General features: G+C 43.8%; 1 protein-coding gene across 1 annotated transcript in view; it reads right to left on the reverse strand.

Moving 5' to 3' along the window:
• The window catches only part of RASGEF1C (RasGEF domain family member 1C), a 69277-nt gene that overhangs the window by 26455 nt on the left and 22110 nt on the right, over positions 1-20712 (reverse strand). The window contains exons 2-3 of the mRNA XM_051631290.1: positions 3125-3307; positions 1662-1784 (exon numbers count right to left, since the gene is read on the reverse strand). Coding sequence (XP_051487250.1) covers positions 1662-1784; positions 3125-3301 — 300 coding nt within the window. The 5' untranslated portion in view covers positions 3302-3307. The remainder of the gene's footprint in view (positions 1-1661; positions 1785-3124; positions 3308-20712) is intronic.

Raw genomic sequence — 20712 nt, forward strand, 5'->3', positions numbered from 1 at the left:
GTACTGCAGCTAAAGCGTACCCTGTAATCAGGAAAAATTATACTCTTGAGCTCCAAAATCTCTCTGCTTTTCAACCAAGGAGGTTAAAATGCATATTTCAGCTGTCCACCAACAACAGGCTTCAATGAACCACATCTCTAAGAATAGCTGCTGTCAGCCAGCATTAAGCTCACCTCAAAGACCAGCAGGTGGCTGCTAAAGGGAAAGCTTTCTTGGAAACTACAAAGGTCTGGGGAGACATTCGCTCCAGCTGTGTAAACTGCTATTACCAATTGAAGGAGAGGACTTTGTGCAAGTCACAGGACACAACTCAGGGGATAGAGGGTCACTTGTCTGCAAAGTTTCAAAGTCAGCCCCTTTCTGAGGAACATAAAATCAGCTGTGTCCCACCAACTCTGCCTTGCTACAAGCTAGTCCAAACTGCAGACTCACCTCAGGCAGATTAGGAGATCTTGGTATTAAGATAGTGTTTCTCATTTCTTGCAAAGTGTAATGAGCAGCAAAACGTTGCAGTGCTCACATGTTAAACCTCCTAAATTTGCATCTGCCACAGCATTGGAGAGCAGAGCCCATCACACCTCAGAAAAAGTGTTTTGGGTGCTGCACCTCATGCAAATACTTCTATTAACAAAGACTGTTCGGGCAATCTGAGCATCATATTTCTATGTAGCCTGGCAGGTTGTTCTCCATAGTGAGGGAAGAGCTCCTCTTACTCATGCAACCAGTTGCCTGGGCAAAAACAAGCACGTGTTCAGATGGTGGTGATTCAGTATTTGATGCCAAAAAAACCTGTTCTAAAGCTGGAAAGGCTGATCTTCAGAACTGTTCTAGAATTTGGGGATTTTTGGACAGTTACAGCTAATGCACACTCTTCTTCCCTCCATTGCACTGAAGATGCACCTCCTGCTCCAGGTAATGCACTGGGTAAGTCTCCATCAATGCACACAGGACAGCTTGGGTGGAATCCAGCAGGATCCATCTCCACCGTAGCATCTGTGGGACTGCCAGAAGATGCACATGTGTTGTTACACACTGTATCAGTCTGCTCAGTCCCCAGGGCAAAGCAGGAGGAGTGCTGAGGCAGGAACTGCTTGGATTTTCTCATTCTGTTACCTTGTCCCAGCTCACCCCTGGGGTTCCAGCCAGTGCCGCCCTGCAGCACGGCCAGGAGGGTAATCTGGCAGTGAGAGGTTAATGGGAAGCTGTGTGCTGTTAGGTAGCATCCAAAGTGACAGGTAAGGCCAAGAGGAAATATTACTGTACCAGAAGCAAGAAAGCAAAAGGGCAGACACATTAAGTAAAAACAGGAAAGAGAAGAGTGGTGTGTTGACAGCTGCAATTGACAGCGTGTGAGTTTTCTGTCCTATCTCCTTGCATCCCACAGGCTTCATCAGAGCCTTAAAGAAATTAAGAAGGAAAGTCACCTGGGAAGACTGAGACAGGGGAAAGGGAAAATCAGAGGAGGATTTGAAGTGACTACTGCCTGGAGCACTGCTCTTGGACAGGGATACCATGATGCCTCAATATCAGGATCTCAGCAGCACTTATGAGACCATTTATGAGAAAGCTTCATTCAGTCCAAAAGGAGGCAAAGGACACACATCAGATTTCTCTGCCCACAGAAAATACTTCACATTCTTCTGCTGTAAAGATAAACTAACCTTGTCCAGCACAGGGTCATCCAGCCGCTGCTGCTCAATGCACTTGTGACAAACTCGGGACAAAAGCTCATGGGGTTCAATGAAGAGTCTGGAACTCAGCAGGAATGTAAAGATATAGGCTTTCTGTGGGAGAAAGAAAGGCAGACCTGCTGTAAGCAGCCACACACTGGGTAATATTAGCCATGAAAGTCCCAAACTCCACAGTTTTTGCATTTCCATTGGGATAGACTTTATGTCTAAAAGGCATAGGGATTCCTGACCCTGAAAATGGAACTGGTTACAGTGGGTGCAGGAGGCAATGGTATCTCCCCAAAATTAATTTATATCAGCCAAACCATATCACGTGCAGTTCCACATCTGTGAAGCTGTGGGAAGCAGGCCTGTTGGATAAATCCTTAGATTATTTAAAGTATTCCAGCAGTGAAGTTAAAATATATGCATGAATCCTGAGTCATTTGCATCCTGACCACTCCAGGTGCCTGAATTATCTTCTTTCCCCCAGACCTAGCCATGTTCCTGAGCAGCTGATATAATTACATATCACACATTGCTTAATGAAAATCTTACTGCCTAATCTGCCTATTACTTATTTTTATTGCCTTTTTTATTTTTTTTTTCCTTTAATTGATATGCTTCTTTATTACTTATTTTTAGCTGATCAGGAACTGAGCTGTGGGTAATTTAAAAAATGCTGTCTGGTCTGCATTGATAACTTTCCTTGTCTTCTGAACTTTCCAGAAGTCAATATGGCTCTGTGCTTTGAAAATAAAACCTTTCCATAGAGATATCTTAGCACTTAAAAGTCTTCCAGTCAAACTCCATCCCGAGTTCCACTGAGGATGTGCAAAATCCAGAAGTTAACAGCTTACAGGACCATAAACCTCCTTCCAGTTTAGGTCCTCACACTGTTGGTGAAGAAACACTGGGTAAATACTGGTGGAGCAAGGATTAAGATCTGGACTGTGCTGTCCAGTGACTGCAAAGTTGGTGTGAATATAGCTGGATAAAATATGAACCCATCAGGAGGGTCTCTGTTGTCACTGAGGGAATGCTTTGTACATGCAGCCAAACCTGGATGACTTCAGCAGCTACTGAAATTCAGCCAATTCAATGCCAGTTCAGAATTGAAGTTTTTTGCTTCAGTCTTCATCTCCCCTGGGATGCACTGCTATTTCTGAAGTGCTCTGACTGCTGTATCACTAATTCATCACCACCACAGCTCTGCCCCGACTCAGCTCTCTTACTTACAGGCAGTATTAACTTTGGGATCTGCTTTTTCATGGGAACAACTATAGAGCATTGAAAAAGCATTTAAAGCAATGCATCAATTTACCAAGTGGTAATTGTATGCAGCTTTTAAATTAGCGCTCTTAATTCAAAATTTAACACATTTGCACTCTTGCATAAAGTGCTGCCCCAATTCATCACAATTAAAACTGTTTATTATACTGTGAATTGCTTACTTCAGGGTAGTAATCAGTGGTAGGTATCAGATGCTGGATTAGAGCATCCAGAGATGCTGAGGTAAGGTTTCCATCCTGGAAGATCAGTCCTCCTTGTTCATCTTCTTTTGAAGTATGTAGATGAGGGCTGAAGCCACACGGGGTAAACATACTGGTAGAACTCAGCGTTTGGGGCATGCCTTCCTACAACAGAGAGAAGCTCACATCAGGGACAAGATCCATCAGATTCAAAGCCACATCTGTCTTCTGGCTGATTGGGAAAACATATGCCACTAATGAGAGCTTCCTGTTCACAAAATTAACATGATCCTTTCATTATATCCTCTTTTATTGTTGTCATTGGCAGATCATGCCCCAACAGGAAATACACAGGAAAATGGGACATTCTGATTTATGCGTTTGGGCTCCCACCCTGAGCAGGAGCTTTTTGCTACTGGTCAGTCCCATGTAGGAGATGCTTGGGACCTGATTTCAGCAGGTTCCTGAGCAGAACAGAGCTGTTTGAACCTCTGTCCCCTTGAGAATGAGGCAGGGAGAATTTAGGGTGAGAGAGGGAGAGAAATGGGGTGCCACCTAGGGCTCGCTCAGGGTGGAGCTTGAGAAATGTTCTGTGGCTCCCATGGACAGAAGAGGCATCAGAGTGAGTGAGGGAGTAGGAGCAGAAGTCAACTGGAGCAGGATGGAAAAATGAAAGGAGTTGGAGGGAACAGAGAATGTGGGAGCTGAAGAAGACATTAAAGAGCAAAGAAAAGAGAAATGAGGGAGAGGGAGAAGGCAGACACCTGCGCTATTTTTGGAGCCTGAAGTTAGTCAGTCCTAGAGCTATACTTAGGCACTAAATAAATGTTTCAAAAAGATCCTAAGCACTCATTGACTTCACCAGAGATGCAGAGTTCTCAGCACCTTTGAAAAGGAGGCCAGGCAGATTCAGAGCATGTAGCCCAGTGTCAAGCTTCCCTGTATTTCAGTTCTCTGTACTCTCTGGGTTTCATTCCAGGCTCCATCTCAATTTTGTGGCTCACATTTCTTCTGCTGAGCAAAGTGGGTTTGTTTCTGAACTCATGCAAGGGGGTGACATATTTTGCTCTGAAAGCTTTAAAGCATCTCCAGCTGCCTCTGAAATCCCACCTAGAAGCTGCTTCACTCTCAACAAGAGGCAGCATTCCAGGATGGGGACTGGGAAAAGAGCAGTGTGTGCTCACTCCTGGGCCAGCAAACCAACTCCTCTGTGACCTATTTGCTTCTAAATTTGATTTTACTTGGTGTGAGGGAGGATGGGAAAGAAATGATGGAAGGGAAGAGTCCTATAGCCAACCTGTACTCTCCCTTGAGCAGCTAGAAAACATCTCCTAGGACTCCAGATCTCCCTCCTGAGCGCTTCTTCCTGCTGGAAGAGCAAGATCTGCCCCCTGCAGCCTCCTGTGCCTCAGCCTGCCGCTGCTCAGGCCTGGGCCCTCAGCCCACACACCTTATTTGCCAGTTTATTTCTCCACCCTGTTCTTTGCCTGGTTCTGTCTGGTTTTCTGCCTCTTCACCATCCCACACAATTTCAAAAGCTGCCCCATGGATTTGGCTTAAAAACCTGGGCTTGTTTCTCCCTGGCATACATCAATAAATGTGCTGTGACCCAAGAGAGGCAGCTCAGGTTTAGTTACAGACCCAGGGTGCTGTATTTGCTCCTGCAAAAGCACCTTTCAGCCTGGCACAGCCCATCTACTCCCCCAAGCTCAGGCTGCTGCAACTTGCCAACTCAGAGCAATCTTGGGCCACCAAGGATGAGAAGGGCAGCATGGCTGTAAGCCAGGCAGGGTGTGAAGCTCTGGGAGAGGCCGGGAGCTGGGTCCCAGCACTGTGGGAGATCAGGCTTTACAAGCAAAACTTGGGTGACTTCATCCTTCAAAGGAGGGACTGTGTCCCAGGAGCCAGCGGTTCGGTTACTGCATCTTATCTCCTCCTGGGAGGCTCAGATGGGCTGGGAGCACAGGCTGCCCCTGGGACTTGCAATCAAATAAAAAGGAACCAAAACGTCAAATCCAACACATTCCTGCCTTGACTGGAAAACAAAATAGATGTCAGAGATTTTACTGTAGTAAAGACCAGACTATCTGAATGTCATCTGAATATCTGAATGAAAGTTGAAGCATCTAGTTTTAATGAACGTGCAGATGTGTCTGTTAATAAGGCTCTGAGAGCAAGTAATTGCTGCTTTTTGTACACAGCCCAGACTGTATAGTAAAGGGGAGAGACTGCCAAGTCCCATTTGGTACTTCTAACACGCTCTATGTTACGTCTTGTTTCTATGGCAATAATCCCAAGAAGGATTTAATGTCCATAAAGATCAAGAAATAAATCTCGTGGACATACAGCTGTCTAGATGAGGAAAAGGAAAAGTTAGAACAGCTGTGAATGTGCAGGACACATCCTGGCTTCAGTGTAAAACTGAACTCAAAGTAATAATTTATTCTGTGCAATCCTTAAGTGTCAAGGCCATTTTTATTATCAAATAGAAACATATCTAAACAGGATATTGCCTGAACTTTCCTATCTCATTACAAGAGCAATCTTGCCAAAACACATTGTAATGCTTCTTCAGAAAAAGTTAACATTTAAAAAAACCAAAACAAACAAATAGAACCAGCTGTACAGCTGTCACTGAGACATCCATCTTGGGTATTGCTGAGAAATTACGTTTGGCTTTTTACTGTGAAGTTCCTGGTCTAAACTCAGGTTTTTGAGCAAGGTCTGTGTCACATGTGAACTGGTGCCTGGTTGCCACCTTACTTCCCACTGAAGGCGACCTGAAGGTTTTAACTTCATGCCTTTTTGCTCACTGTTGACTGATACCATTACATTCACAGCAGGATGAAGCCAACTAGTACAGAGACTAAAAACCTCCTGCACTACTAAGTACAATAACTAACATGAGACAGAAATTTAGGACAGGGACTTCTCCACCCACAGTACCTCACTTCTTTTTCTGTTCATGTAGTTTACATAATCTTTTCAAAAGCACTAAATAGAACCAAAATCTTGCCATTAAACAGCCCAAATACGTGATGGCCTGCAGAGGCAGAAGACAAGGTTATGCTGCCAGTGACTTGCTGAATACAGGGACTAGGGAAGCACTGAGAGAGGAAACCAACCAACCAGCCAAAAGGAGAATTGTCTTACTGAACTGATGGTGCTTTGGGAATTAAAAATGTAGGCAACACAGGCAGAGCTGGACCCTCCTCCAGGGAGCACAGTAACAGGATGAGGCAACACCCCCAGGCTGCAGAAAGGAAATTCCAGTTGAATCTAAGAGAAAATCGTCCCCTGAGCACTACATGAAACTGGAAGAGGGTCCTAGCCAGGACTGCTAAGTATTCAAACACAGTGATGAAAACAAGCAATCCACAGGCACTTCTTACAATGAATTATACTGCTTACAAACTAATATTTAAGGACTTGATTCACTGAGACAAAGCACAAGACCAAACAATCACCAGTACTTGGCAGAAACGCAACCCACAAACTCTGCACCTATCAAAAACCACAAGTGCCTTAAAACCTCTGGAAAAACAGTGCCCAAACCTGGAAAACTGAGCTGGGAATAGCTTAAAGAAAGCAGTGCCTAACCATGCACATAACATAGGCCTACCAGTCTGCAGCAAGAGAGGTCTGATGTGCTGGAGGATGGCTAACAGGCTGCCAGCTCCGCATTCCTGGTGCCAGCCAGGTGACCTGCAGCAAAGCCACGAGGGTAAATACCCCACCAACATTCCTCAACTCCAACGCCTGCCGTTACAAACATCCCCATGGCAAGTACAGTTAATGCTTATGTGGACACAAAATGTTCAGGAAACATTCAATGTGTTTCTCAGCAGCTTTGATGTGATAAGTGTTTTATCCTTTTATCAAAAACTTAATCACACTGTTTACTTTTGATCTTCATTTCATCTCTGCCTTCCATCTGCTCCTGCCTCTCTCAAGGGGAAACAAGAGCTGTTACCATGTGACGGATGGAGCGGGGCTGCAGACTTGACTTCCCACCCACTTAACTTTCAGATTAACAAAATAAATAAAAACCTTCCCACTTCAGGAGTGAAAGGCCCAAGCTTTTGACAATCTCCCACCAGAATTACAGGAGCTAGAGAGGATGGCAAGGGAAGGTGAGGAGGCTGGGGTGTCCAGATATGCCATGAGGGAGGCTCCCATTTCCCTCGCTATGCTGACCATGATGGTGGGCTCCTCCTTGCAAGAATTTAGGATATGCAAGTTAGTGCTCTATGAGCATGAGCAGGGGATAATCTCAAGGGTATGGGAGACTTAAGGTCAAGCAATTTGGCAAGGCACAGACTTCAACAAATATACCTAATCTGGACTGAGTTGGACTGGTTCTTACTTCCATCTGGGAACAGAGGTGGGACACATAGAATCATAATGGTTGGAAAAGACCTTCAAGATTATCAAATCCAACGGTCAGCCCTACACCCCATGACCCTAGACCATCTCCTGAAGCACCATGTCTACCCCCTTTCTTAACACCTCCAGGGATGGTGCCTCCACCACCTCCCTGGGCAGCCTGTTCCAAAGCCTCACCACTCTATCTGTGAAGAAACTTTTTTCTAATATCCAATCTGAACCTGCCCTGACACAGCTTGACAGAAGATAACAATAACAAGTTAAAATTCAGAGTTTCTTCCTATTTCTTTTGTAGGGAGTGAAGCAGAGGAAAGAGGGGACAAAGATTTCTTATGTTTCAGAAAACAAAAGGAAATCCTGCAAAGTAATTGCTTCCAGTTGCCAAGGCCATGGTCATTAATGTTTTTTCCAGCAAGAGTACCTGCCATTAACAAACTAATAATGCATCTGATGCTGATGTAATTAGGAAACTGGTAGAAGATATCACTTTCTTTTCACCTTTTCAACAGGCCATAAAACATTCCATTTACAGTCCATGAAGTTTTAAGATTGCAGAAAACTCAACCTGTCAACCCCAATACTACAGGAAATGGTTAAACGAGCAATATAATGAAGTTACATGGCTTAGAAACAAAAAAGAACCACAAAGAAAAAGAACTGTGGGATTAGAAAGGTGGGGAAGAACATTTAACTGCAATTATTCTCCAAACTCAATAAGGATTACATCTCAAGGCAGGCTGGCTCCTTCCCCTTTCCTACCCACTCCTTGCTGCATCTGAGGCACTTTACTGAGATTCCCATGCATGAGATTGCAAGAGCAGCAGGCGAATTTAAGGAGTTCGGGTATCTAATCAAAAGTAGATGACAATTCTATTTCCTTTGATCCCACCTGGTTCTCACCTCTTATATCCCCTCTCAAATCACTTTCCTAAGAATTCAACCCCACAGAGCCTCCTTTGAATGTTGCAGATGAGGAGGGGGAAGGAAAACTCCTGACAAATCTAAACCAGCAATCACAAACTTTGGTCAAAATAAGGGAAAGGACAGCAGAACAGGAGATTTCTTTTGGGGGTGATGGAATTCCACAATACACCCAGTTTGGTCCAAAGTGTCCCAATAGCTGCTGGAGATTGAACTTTGGGTGAGTGCTGCTGCCCATCCCTGTTCCTTCAGAAAAGGGAAGCATATGGCAAAGCCCCAGCCCTCAGCACAAGGTGAGGAAAGGGATGCAGTGGGAAGCTCTGACAGGAGAACAGGCTACAAAAGCAAGTGAGCTGCAGCTCTTCTTTACCCAGTTTTTCACGGAAAAACTGAAACCAAAGTGACCTCTGCTGTAAAAAGCAGCTACAAACTCACATGTTAAGCAATTCTTGATGGGTTTCCAACTTCCCCGTGAAAAAGCATTCTAATCCAAAAGAGTAATTCCAAAGATTCAGACCAGAAACTGGGCCCACCACCTCCAAATCAGCATTTACATTGCTCCAGAACACGCAGAGAAGCCCTCAGATCTCCATCCTCTCCCTGCTAGTGCTTGGGGAGTCATGGAGCAAAGGCTAACCTTCACGGCAGGCACAAAACAGAACACGTCTTCTTCCTTTGCAGCAATCCTCCAAACCAAAACAGCCCAGCATGAGCAGTGCCTGCAGCACCACTTCATTCCCCTAAAGACATTGCAACATGACAGGAAAAAGCCTCAACTCAAACTCCACAGAAATGACTGGGTTCTTCATCTCATTTATTTACTGCAGGCTAGAACAAGAGATTTTATTCTCCATGATTCAAAGCCAGGCAGCAGGAGAGGACTACATACATCTACCAGCTGAATTTTTTCCATTGTGTCAGTGAGAATGACCACAGCTACACCTGTACTAGAGGTTTCTGAGAAATATCTTGCAGTCAAAGCACTACAGTGAAAAAACAACTACGCTAACCAATTATCTCGAAATCTGATGGACATGTCTCAGAAAGAGGTCCAGTTTATAAGTAAGGAGGCATTAAATCAATTACCAGCACGATGCAAGAACAAGGTCACCTTGCTGAAGGAGTATTTCTATTTATGCTCATGTTGGAGTATTTTGTTCGATAGACAAAAGTGAAAACCTGATTATCATGAATTTGTTAGACTGAAGTAGAATGTAAATCAGAAAAAAGAAGATTTATGGCCAATTAAATTGAACTCCAATCAAAATCCCATTCAGGCAACAGTTCCCTGGGGGCTTTAATTTGTTAGTGCCACATTTTTTTAATAACTTGCTTTTTCATGTAACATCAGCAATAATAAAAGCCCTTCAATAACAAGCAGAGCTGTGAACACACTATTTATCTTAAAATGCCATCATTGCCTGGAATCAGCAAACATTAGAAGGATGCACTGGAACAGGTCAGGAGCAATCCACATCAAACTGCAATGGGCATAAAGGTTGTCTTTTTTTTTTTTCTTAGAAAAATTTCTCTTTTCATTAATCTGGTTCAAGCCTCAAGTATTTCTCCTGAGTAAGAGTCAGTTGACACTGATCCTGGCATGAGACTGAATGCAACCTCTGATGTCTCAGGCACCCAATATTGTGTGTGCACGTGAAGCACATGGCTGGTACCATATCTGTGCCTCATCCTTACCAGATTTTTAGTAATATTAGAAGGAGAAAGCCTACCAATAAATTCCAGATTCCCTTAACATTATTCAAATGTATGTTGAAGGCAGCAGTCTAGGTTTCTCACACTTCAGGCTAGGAAAGCTATTTTCTGCTCTAACATGCCTCTCTCTCCTTATGCCTCACCCTTCCTCCTGAGCTCCTGCTCCTGGTAAAGACCTTAGATTATATAAAAACTATCCTGGTGAACAGGGTTATTTTTTTTTTTCCCCTTTAAAAATATCCTTTCTATTTCCTTAAGAAAAAGGATAAATAGAATGCAAATGGAACAAGGAAAAGGGGAGTGCCAAGAGGGAGAATGAATTACTGCACCTTTTGTTAAACACAGAATTGCAAAATTTGCCCTGAGTGAAGTCAGAGCTCGACCAGGCATGGACAGAGAGGGAAATCCCGGAACAAAACCATGCAGGCAGCATTCCCAGAAACCACTGACATCAACAGGAGCCTTTTTGGCTCAGTTCAGTCATCACTGATGGGCCACCACCATGACTGCCTGGAAATCAGTCGACACTTGGATTTTCTTGCTTAGGCAGAAGTAGTGATGAGGAGAGGAAGTTATTTAAGAGTAACCAACAGCTGTCAATCTGAAGGGCTCTGCAGTTTTGTAGGGCAGCTTGGGCTGTGGCATCATCAAGCTCGCACTTATAAACAAGAAAGCTGCTGTGGGAATTTTATTTAATATCTAAAGACACAGGCATGACATGGTGACTGCATTCAGACCTCAGCAGCCGCCACCTCTCAAGAGCAGCTTCTTCTAGGCCAAGCCTGGAGGGGTCAGAGCAGCTTAAAAGCAGCAAGGCAGAGTCCGGCCCCTGCAACACTGACAGCTTTGTGTGAGCAACGACACCTCACCTAAATGAATGCTGTCTCCACTGCATGCTGTCAGAGTGACAATGGAAAGCCCGTAAATAAAACAAAAATGCAGACCTCAGTCCTCCTCTCATGACATCTTGGTGAGAACAAGCCCTGACAGGAATAAAAAACCTCCCACACTAAGCAAAGCAATTCTGCTATTTATGCAGAAGGAAGAAGGAAAGCTGTATATCAAACAAATAATTACAAGAGCAGCTTTATCAGTCCCTGCTGATTACTCCCAGCTCGGTTTGATGATCCTGCCAGCGCTCCGCAGGTTGCTCAGAGAGGTGCATGTCACAACATTTCACTCGCAGTTCTTTCATTTATTAGCACCTACTGCTACCTGTCTCTTAGTCAAAAATCTTGGCAGACATTTGGAAATGGGTCTTCCGGAGTCCGTCAGGGAGGTTTGAAAACCTATAAATAATAATTTTGTATATACACATACATCCTCAGACAGATTCCGTGCATGAATATGAATGGTATTTTGGGCGTTACATATATATATGTATGGATATATGTATGTACTATATACATACATACATATATATATATATAGTATTTTTGCTCTTAATTGCCACGGTCGCAGGTACCCCTGAGATTTATGTCCCACCAAGAGGAATCCTTTGTGGTGAGCACCTCTGTTCTTCAATCTGCAGTGCCAAGCTGAGGGGTTGGACAACCAAGCACCTAATTATGGTGCTTACATTCCCTGTCCTCAACTCGCCTTTGAGAACTGTGCACCAGATTGTGGACAAGAAAACTGAGAGATCAGAGCTAAGCCCATCAGTGATGGATCTGGCACCACAGGCTCCCTGCCTGACTCCTTCCAAATATTCCCTCGGCCCCAGCCTGGAGAGGCACTAATGATGACACTCAAACACAGGACTTCACTCCCTACCAGGGAGGATGGACAGAGCACTGGGGCTAAACCGGCACCGGGCTCCGTTCTCAGCTACAGATTTGGGTTGTTTAATTCTACCAGCCTCAGAGTGCTCCAGACTGACAAGCAGGCTCTTGTGCTCTACGGATGGCATATGGACACGTCTCCCTAAAATAAACGAGCTTGTGAGCTTCTGGATTTCCCCTTCTGGAGCACCATCTGTGCCTGCTCCCAGCCCTGCCACCCGCTGCGGCGGCGGGACCGGAGGCAGCCGGGCACTCACCAGCCCCACGCTCCTCACACCAGGCGGGGAGGCAGCAACGGCACCTCTAGCTGTCCCCAGATTTAAACACATTCACGCTGGAATATGCTCAGCCCATGCAAGCTCAGCCTTCATTTCAGCAGGCAAGGAGTCTTCAGCTGACAGATTTTCTCTGGCTGCATTAAGTATTAAAAAAAAAAAAAACCCACACCACTAAAAAAAAAGAAAAAAAAAGAGACTCTGCTGACATTTCGGGTAACACGGTGAGTCTGAGGCTGGAAAAAAATAAACCCCTAACTTTAGAAAGCGGAAATTTCAGCTGCAGCCCAAGCACCACTGCAGGTGAGGGTGCTGGGCCCACACAGGTCCTGCTGGGGCTCCCACACCCCAGGGAAGCACCATGCTCAGCCCCCCCACCTCCTCCCCAGAGGCACAGGGCAGGGGGGAGTCGCTGCTGAGCTGATTAATTGCTCATTAGCTGAAATTAACTCTGCAAGACAATTCTGTGATCACTGCTAAAAGTCTATCATGAAAAGCAACTGCAGACACTAGTTCTTTGCTTCCTATCAAAGCACCAGTGATGTGATACTCTGGCTTCAGGATTAATGAATTATTCTTGGAGAAACATGGGAATTTCTCCCAGCTCATCCAGCTCCCCCCTGCGTCTCATGCTGGCCTCTGTGTTGGATGCACCATAGAAAGGGGCAAGAGCACTGCAGAGAGCAGGAATACAACAGTTTCCTCACTACAGCAGCTTCATTCTGCTCTTGAGTAGCTACAGACTAGTACATACCCTGAAGCATGAGATTTAAAATCCATCCAAAATCTGCTTTTGTTAGTTATTCTTAGTGTCCATATAAAAATCTTAACCTTCAGGAACCAGCAAGAAGAAGCCTTCCTAGAACTATGGCAGGGAGCTCAGTGAAATACATGTGTATGGAAGAGCTGACTTTAACTATTAGGGGATTATTTTTTTCTTGGCATCATTCTACTGATTTTTGTGGTATAAAACGCAGGAGTGAATATGGTCCAAGATACACACAAATGAGCTAAATTCTGAGCTGCACTTGCTGACCTCATAACTCTTCAGCAGTCAAAATGTGGGTTACAAAGCCAATTTCCATAAGGGACATGTTCAGTTAACAGTGGGAGACTATGCTGACTTGAGCTGTATGAGCACACTACTGAGATATTTCCCACATAATCTACATTCGTTCCATACTTTTTGGAAGTGCTCCTCAAAAGATGGTGTCAAGGGTGCAAATCCTACAGATCAGAAAGACATGTGAGCTGTCAGGAAGCACAGAGCTTTTTTAACTCATTATCCTGGTACTTTGAGAAGCCACAACCAACACACATGGTTTTTCTTCCCCCCAACCTCCAAGGCTGCAGGGTAGCAGCTTGCTTAGAGCTTAGACAGACTCCATGGGGACACACACACATCCCTCTGTAGTGCTTGGAGAAGGACATACAATACAGGGACACAGGAAAAATCCCAACTTTTGTCTAAAGATGGGGCCCAACATGAGAAGCTACATTCATTCATTCATTCACTTTGCATATTGCTCAAGCAACAGGAAGGTTTTTAAAGCAGCAACTACCACTGTTACGAAATTGTACTATTTTAATAATACAACAAACTACCCGATACAAAATTGGAATGTACACCACAGTTGTTACCCTGTGGCTAAATGTCTCACCCTTACTTAATCTTCGAAGACTCCAGACCTGCACAGACAGAGACATACACAACAGGACTTTAAACACTGTAGGGGAATTTCTGGTAAAATTACACATGTACAGCTATGCAAATATGCGGGCTTTGCAAAAGGAAGAGTCTAATGTCACCTGTAATCCCTCCAGCCTCTAGAATTACACATGCAATTGAAGAAAACCCTTGACTTTCCACTCCACATGGGAAATTGGATAAATCTCATGCTCAGATTCGGTCTGGCATTGCATCATAGCTGGGCCATATTCTAACCATCTTATTTCTGTTCAGTGGCCACAAACTCAACAAGCCCTTGACATCAGTGTGACTATTCAAAAAGTATGCTTCTGCTTCATGAGGATAAGGGGAGTCACCTCTGCTTCCCAGATACAACTGGTTGCTCACATAAATATTTACAGCAGCAAGGTTAGATATTGCATTTAAAAATTTAGTCTCCGATATTTGCAAATTTTCTAGGCGTGCTAATACCAAAACCAGAAATGTGCAACTTGTCTTGAAATGTTTATTCAGCTAAATAATAATTTCAGCTTGAGTAATTCTAAAGCAGCTGAGCTAGCAGCCTGTTTCAAACAAAGAATATTGAAAGAAACAAGCAAATAGTGGTTGATGCTCAATTTAAGGCAATAACTACTTGAAACATAGAGCCCATTGTCAACTGGATATAAAACAAGTTGGAATATGCAATAGGAGAGGTTTCAAAGGCTATTTCAGTACTACATAGAATTTAAATAATATTAAAGATTAGTGGTCAAGACATGAGCAGTGTGTCCAAAACTTGCATGGATGGGTTCCCAGTGCAAAATACCCTGCACAGACCCACTCCTTGGAAATAGGACTCAGTTTGTACTCACACAAACATCTACTGTTTCAGGAGTTCGCAGAAGGAAGGACACAGGACAGATGAAGATTCAATTGCTAAATGCTTTGCTGGGATGTCCCCACCTGCAGCTCTATGATGGACACAGGACACAAGATCTGATTAAGAAACAATTTGAACTTCATCAAGGAAAAACTGTGAAAGTGAGAAAGATTATGAAGTGTGCAGCATTCAATGCAACCAAGGTATGGGTTTGAATGTTGGTTTGTAAGCCATTCTGATTAGACCAGAAAACACAAGCCTTTGCCAAAGTTTTCAACATCACCTGTGAACAGTGATGCCCCTTCTCATGGCAGCACTATGACAGCATGATTTAGATATGATGTATGGGTACTCTGTTCTTTAAGCCTAGGATGCTTTCCTTGCATTTCAGATTTTCAAATCTCCATTTCAGCAGTCCCTGCTGTACTTTTAGATGGTGCTGAAATTTCAGTCAGTGTTTCCTTAGTGACACACGAAATGACAAAGAGAATCTATTTAGGAGGGAACCAGCTGGAAACCCCTGATGAAGACTACTTGTTACCTCCCTGAGGGAAACGGAGGAGAGCAAAACTTAATGGAAGCATAATCAGAAACTCTTCAGGGATATCAGTTTATAGGCCAGGAGCATATATAACTGAGACTTGTTTGCATATCAAGAGACTACAGGAGAAGGTGTGACAGCCAAATGCAGCTTATGAAAATATGGCTATCTGTAAAGCTGATAGCTTCTTCACATGTGAAAACACAATCCTAATGCTCAACTTGGCAAGTGAAGGCTAAATAACATCAATATGTCTGTTTTGAGCAGCCTGTACAGTGAAATCACTTCTTATGACATTTACAGTGTTTGTAGCAGACGTGCCTGGGACTCAGAGAAACAAGCTGGTTTTTTAGGGATTTCAAGGATCCATGCTTAAAATATCCACAAAAATTAAATATTCAAGCTTTAAAACAACATGGTGGAACTGGATGCTTCTTAATCGTCAGTGAAGAAAAAACACCACCTCAGTGATTGCTCAACCACACTATGCTACAAGAACAGGACAAGATGTAATTCAGCTTTAGACAGAACTCTGGGTATTTAGGTTCTTCAAAAAGTTTTAGCAGATCAAACTGCAAGAAAGCTGCAGTGTCCAAAAGCACAGCTCTAAGGGCTATTTACTTACTCTGCTGACATCAAAAGCAGTACATGTCTACAGCCATGGCAGGTCACCCATTCACTTCTATTCTGCACATTCAATAATCCTCCCAGCTGGTCCCTGAAAGTGCCACCACACTTAGGCCAGATCTGTGTCCCAACCTTCCTGCCAAAGTCAGGACAAAATACTCCTTCCTTTCCTGCTCTGGACTGGCTGGCAATATTGCTACAGCCTAAGAAACAGTACAAAAAGGAAGGACCACGAAAAGCCTTTCATTGGGCTAAGCAATCAAATGCAGGACTTTATAATTAGAATCTGTTTTGTCAAAAAGGAGAATATTGGCCAACATTATCTCAGTACGTTTTGTCAGCATTTCAGTGAAATCTTTTGTGTTGGCCAAGTCCAGAAATGTCTGGGAAATTAAGTTATTTAGCACGTTATGACTCTTTTACCATACTCATGACCCATATCACTCTTTTCCAGAGCATTATTAAGTCTGTTATCTGTCATTAATAAATATAACTGCTTTATTGCTTATAATTTTATTTATATAATGAGTATTTAGATGGCTTCCATATAATTACCTGGGGAGAAAAAAGTTCCATCTTATAGTATGGTACAATTCACCAACATTTTCCAGGACTGTAGTCCCTTTTACCAGCCAAGTGATTCCTCAGTGGGAATTCAATTCTGAAATTCCCAAATCCTCCACTTCTAAAGCATCCTTTTTCATGTTACATTGGCTCTTCATTCTGCTTCACTGCCACACCACTAACCATGAGAAGCCAGAGTCAAGAGGTTATTCCAGAGCTCAGCCTATCGTATTCAGCGCCCATCTCAATAAAACTCCAGGAGTTTCCAGTTTCCAAATGAGTTTCCAAATGACCTTCCCACAAGGAAAGGTTGAGGTCCAGCATCAGGTCTCCATCCTCTCTAGAATTCTGTGATTGTTTTTCTCTCTGACACCTGTGAATATTTGATATTTTTCACCTTCTCTAGGCAGTTCAATGACACTTTTGATCCGCAAGTGAGTTCAGGCAGGAATTTTCCCGGATGAGTAGTTTTGCTCTCTGCATGCATTTTGCTATCACATCACTACTGACTTACTTTCAACCAGGTGACTTAAAAGAATCTTGAAGAGGTCTTTGTATTCAGAGCAAGCCTTCTGCTGAGCTGTGAGCGCTATCTGTGAAGTGACTCTACAAAAATTACATCATTGTGTGGCAAACATGTTCTTCCTACAGTAAGTTTGTTTGGCATGCAAAGTCAAAACCAAGCTTTTTCAAATTGTCAGCATCTTGAGCTCAGTCTTGCAGCTAAATACCACATTGTGTTCTTTCTACTTCATGTCTCGCACATCAGCAACAATACAAACTCAGCAACCAAACCTGAGCTGGCATTTTTCATGATGACTCACAGAGCTGATTAAAATACAATTGCTCTCCCAGACCTGGGTAGGCTCAAAACGGCAGCATATGTATCAGAGAGGTGTCTCTTAATTCCCCACCCTTTGTTCACAAAATTAAACACACATAGAGAAGAGAGAGATGCAGTAATGGAGCGTGCATTTTACTCTCATTTGTAACCAGTCCAACTCTTAACTAATGGGGCTCAATGTAGCCGTGCACTATGACTGCAGGTGGGTGTCTCTACTCGCTTTGAGTTACGCACTTGCTCACTCTGTGAGCAGCAGTAACAGAACCAGAAGATCACTAACTGAAGCACTGAGAAATCAGGCCAGAGTGAGACTGTAAGTTAAAGTGACATTTAGTAGCATAACAGCCACATCACCTCGAGATAGAGGCTCTTAACCCATAACAGGCTTATTTCTAATGCTGTGTTTGTCATAGGTGACATGAAGTTACGTGCTCCCTAGACAGCAGTGACACACAATAGAGAAACCTTCAGTCTCTCTGAAGGCAAAAATACTTGTTCTTGTCACCCAACAGAAGATGGCAACCCCAGCTCAGCGTGGGCTGTAATCACACCAGCAGTGAACCCAAGGGGGGGAAGAAAGGAAAGCAGCAGAGGCAGTGCCTACCTTTTGAATCAATTTATCTCAGGGCATGCCTGTAGCCCTCCTCTGCAAGACCCCGCTGCTGTGCACTGGCAGCTCCTCTAAAGCAGGCAACAAATATCAACCTCTAAAACACCAGCCAGGCTTCTCTGTATGAACTTTGGATGCGACTCAGTGTGGGAATACATCTTCAAAAGCAAGAGTTTCAAACAACATTCTCTTAAAAAAAAAAAACAACTCCCAAACAAACAGTCCATTTCAAATTGCTCTTCCTTCTTCTGTTCGTTTTCAATTGCACCAGGAATGAGGGGTTTTAGGCTATTATTTTAAAAGCCTAGGCCCAGGAGAAGTTCTGCCAAGTCCTAGCAAAACATAATGTAATTTTAAAATTACAGTCTGACAAACTGCTGCTTTGAGAGAATGCTTATCTTCTAAATGACTGGGCAGGCTGTCCCAAATCATTGCTTGACATGAGCTAGAGAAGGGGCCACAAAAGAATGAGTAGCACTCACTGCTCTAAGTCCGTGCAAGTCCCAGGCTTCAAAGACATCTGAACCTCACTGCCTCGCTAATGAAAATTCCAGGGAATTGCTCTGCACTGTCCTTGCTCAGCCTGCAATCAGTTAACATGCTGAAATGTCAGGATGGTACCAAGACAAGTCTGTTCGTGCCTTGCTACACCTCCAGATTGATACCACACAGCTCCATCAAATAACAATAAATCATGTCTCACAGATATGATTAAATTCCTTTGGGTTATTTCAGCCTGAGCTGGACTGAGCACTACAAATGCTACAGAGACCAGGCACACAAGGAAGGGCGGTGATCACTTAAACATGTCTGGTGTTCTAGACAACAATCCAGAGTCAAGCTGGAAGTGGGGCTGAAAAAGCAGTGACAGATGATCTCTGGGTCTCACCAGAGACAGGAGAATCATCTATTCTCCTTCCTCCAGACCTTTCTGCAGCCTTCAGACTTACTGACAATAAAGTACTGTCTGGCAGGAGCAGAGTTGCCCAGGATAACCCTGCGACACAGCTTTTCCAAATAAATCGGATTGATGGGCAATGGCACCTCCACTATCAATCCTGTTCAGCAGAAGGGACATGCAAGGAGGATCTGAGAATCTGTCAAAGGGCAGAGAAGACACAGCACTGCCTGCTCTTTGCTCAACACAGCCATGCTGCAGGTACCAAGGTGATACACTGCACGAGGCAAAATAACAAAGGCACAGGAAGGAGCTGGCTGAAACAACCCAAACTTCAGAGACAGGATCCTACTCAGCAAAGCTGAGTGGTTTGGAGAAACTTCCAGCCACAATACTGTCTTTCAGCCTGAAACGAGCCTGGGCTCTGCAGCAATCCATCCTGGGTGTGGGCTGAGGGACAGTCTGTGACAAGCTCACCACACTGCTGACAGCCTTGTTGGCAGGAAATCAGCTTCTTTTTGGTGCTGGATGTGAACCCAGGTCCTTCAGCTGACTTCCCAGAGGCCATCAGACTTTGAACCTGCCTATCACCACATCCCCATGGCCAAGGCCAGTGCAAACCACCCACAATGCCACTTCCCAAGCTGCAGGGCCCCAAAGAGCCAACACCAGCAGTACAACCTGGGGCTACCTGCACCAGAGCTGTTGCCTCCCAACAAGGAGAGTGAGAGGGCGAGAGCAAGAGAAATGTGAGCTGTCTGGTGAACAATCACAGCACAAGCTGAATTATCCAGGGTGGAATTCATCCCTGCATTTGCCCCAGGGCGGAAAGAGCAAATTCACTTTTAAGAGTTTACAGACTTGAAAAAAATTCAAACAGCTTGAGACACTGCAGCCCAAAGCAGGCACGTGTCCCTGTCTTCCAGCTTTAGCCAGCTGCAGAGCTCTACTTGCTGCTGCAGGTAACCTAGAGCACTAACACTGTACAAGATTTATGTTTAAAGCATATTAGTAACACTTTAATGATGAAGGAGGCATTTAGCAAATAGTACATTCTGCAGAAACTGCGTTGGGCAGAGTTATCAATAATCCTATTAATGACAAGGTGCAATTTACAGCAAACTGGCAGTGGAAAGGAGATACAGGACTTATGAGAAACAAAAAGATAATACAATATTATTTCATTGACTGTGCTTTCTCTTAATTGCCTTGTTATGTACGCTTGGGGCACACAATCTATCATGGATGAAGTTGTTTGTTCATAAAGCAGCGCACAAGAGGTTTTTAATCCAAGATCCCTCTAGCTGCATTTCAGGATTTATTTCAAAGTTGTCTTTAATTTTTCTATTTTGTGTAAGTTTATCCTAATACTAGGAAGCACTCTTCTGAAAAGAAAGTGCTGTGCTCCATCATGATACTTGTACAGGATTATGTGACTGCTTACTAAGGCTTCACTCAGTAAGCCTGCACAGAGAGACACAATTTGCCAAACAGGCTGCAGATTTCGTGTGGCTCTTCCCTGTCCCCAGGTTTGCAGAAGGGCTGCTGGCCCTCAGGACAGAATCCAACTAAGATTCATCTGTGCATGTCCCAGTGACCCATGCCCAAAGTGCCAGGTTCAGTGCACGTTACAACCAAGACACCTAGAATTCCTTTTCAAAATTATAAAGCAACTCAACCAAAATGAATGCCATCATTTCAATGTAACAAGCAAACTTTACCCTGAAGAACGTATCTCTCTCTATTAACACATGAAAAAAAAAAACACACTGGAAACTTGAAAGATTGCATAAAGATGCATTTGAGGCTTTAAAACTATTTAAACTATTTGTTTTCTTTTCAACATTAACTCATCCTC

Source organism: Apus apus, chromosome 13 (assembly GCF_020740795.1).
Source record: "Apus apus isolate bApuApu2 chromosome 13, bApuApu2.pri.cur, whole genome shotgun sequence".
Classification (NCBI taxonomy): Eukaryota; Metazoa; Chordata; class Aves; order Apodiformes; family Apodidae; genus Apus; species Apus apus.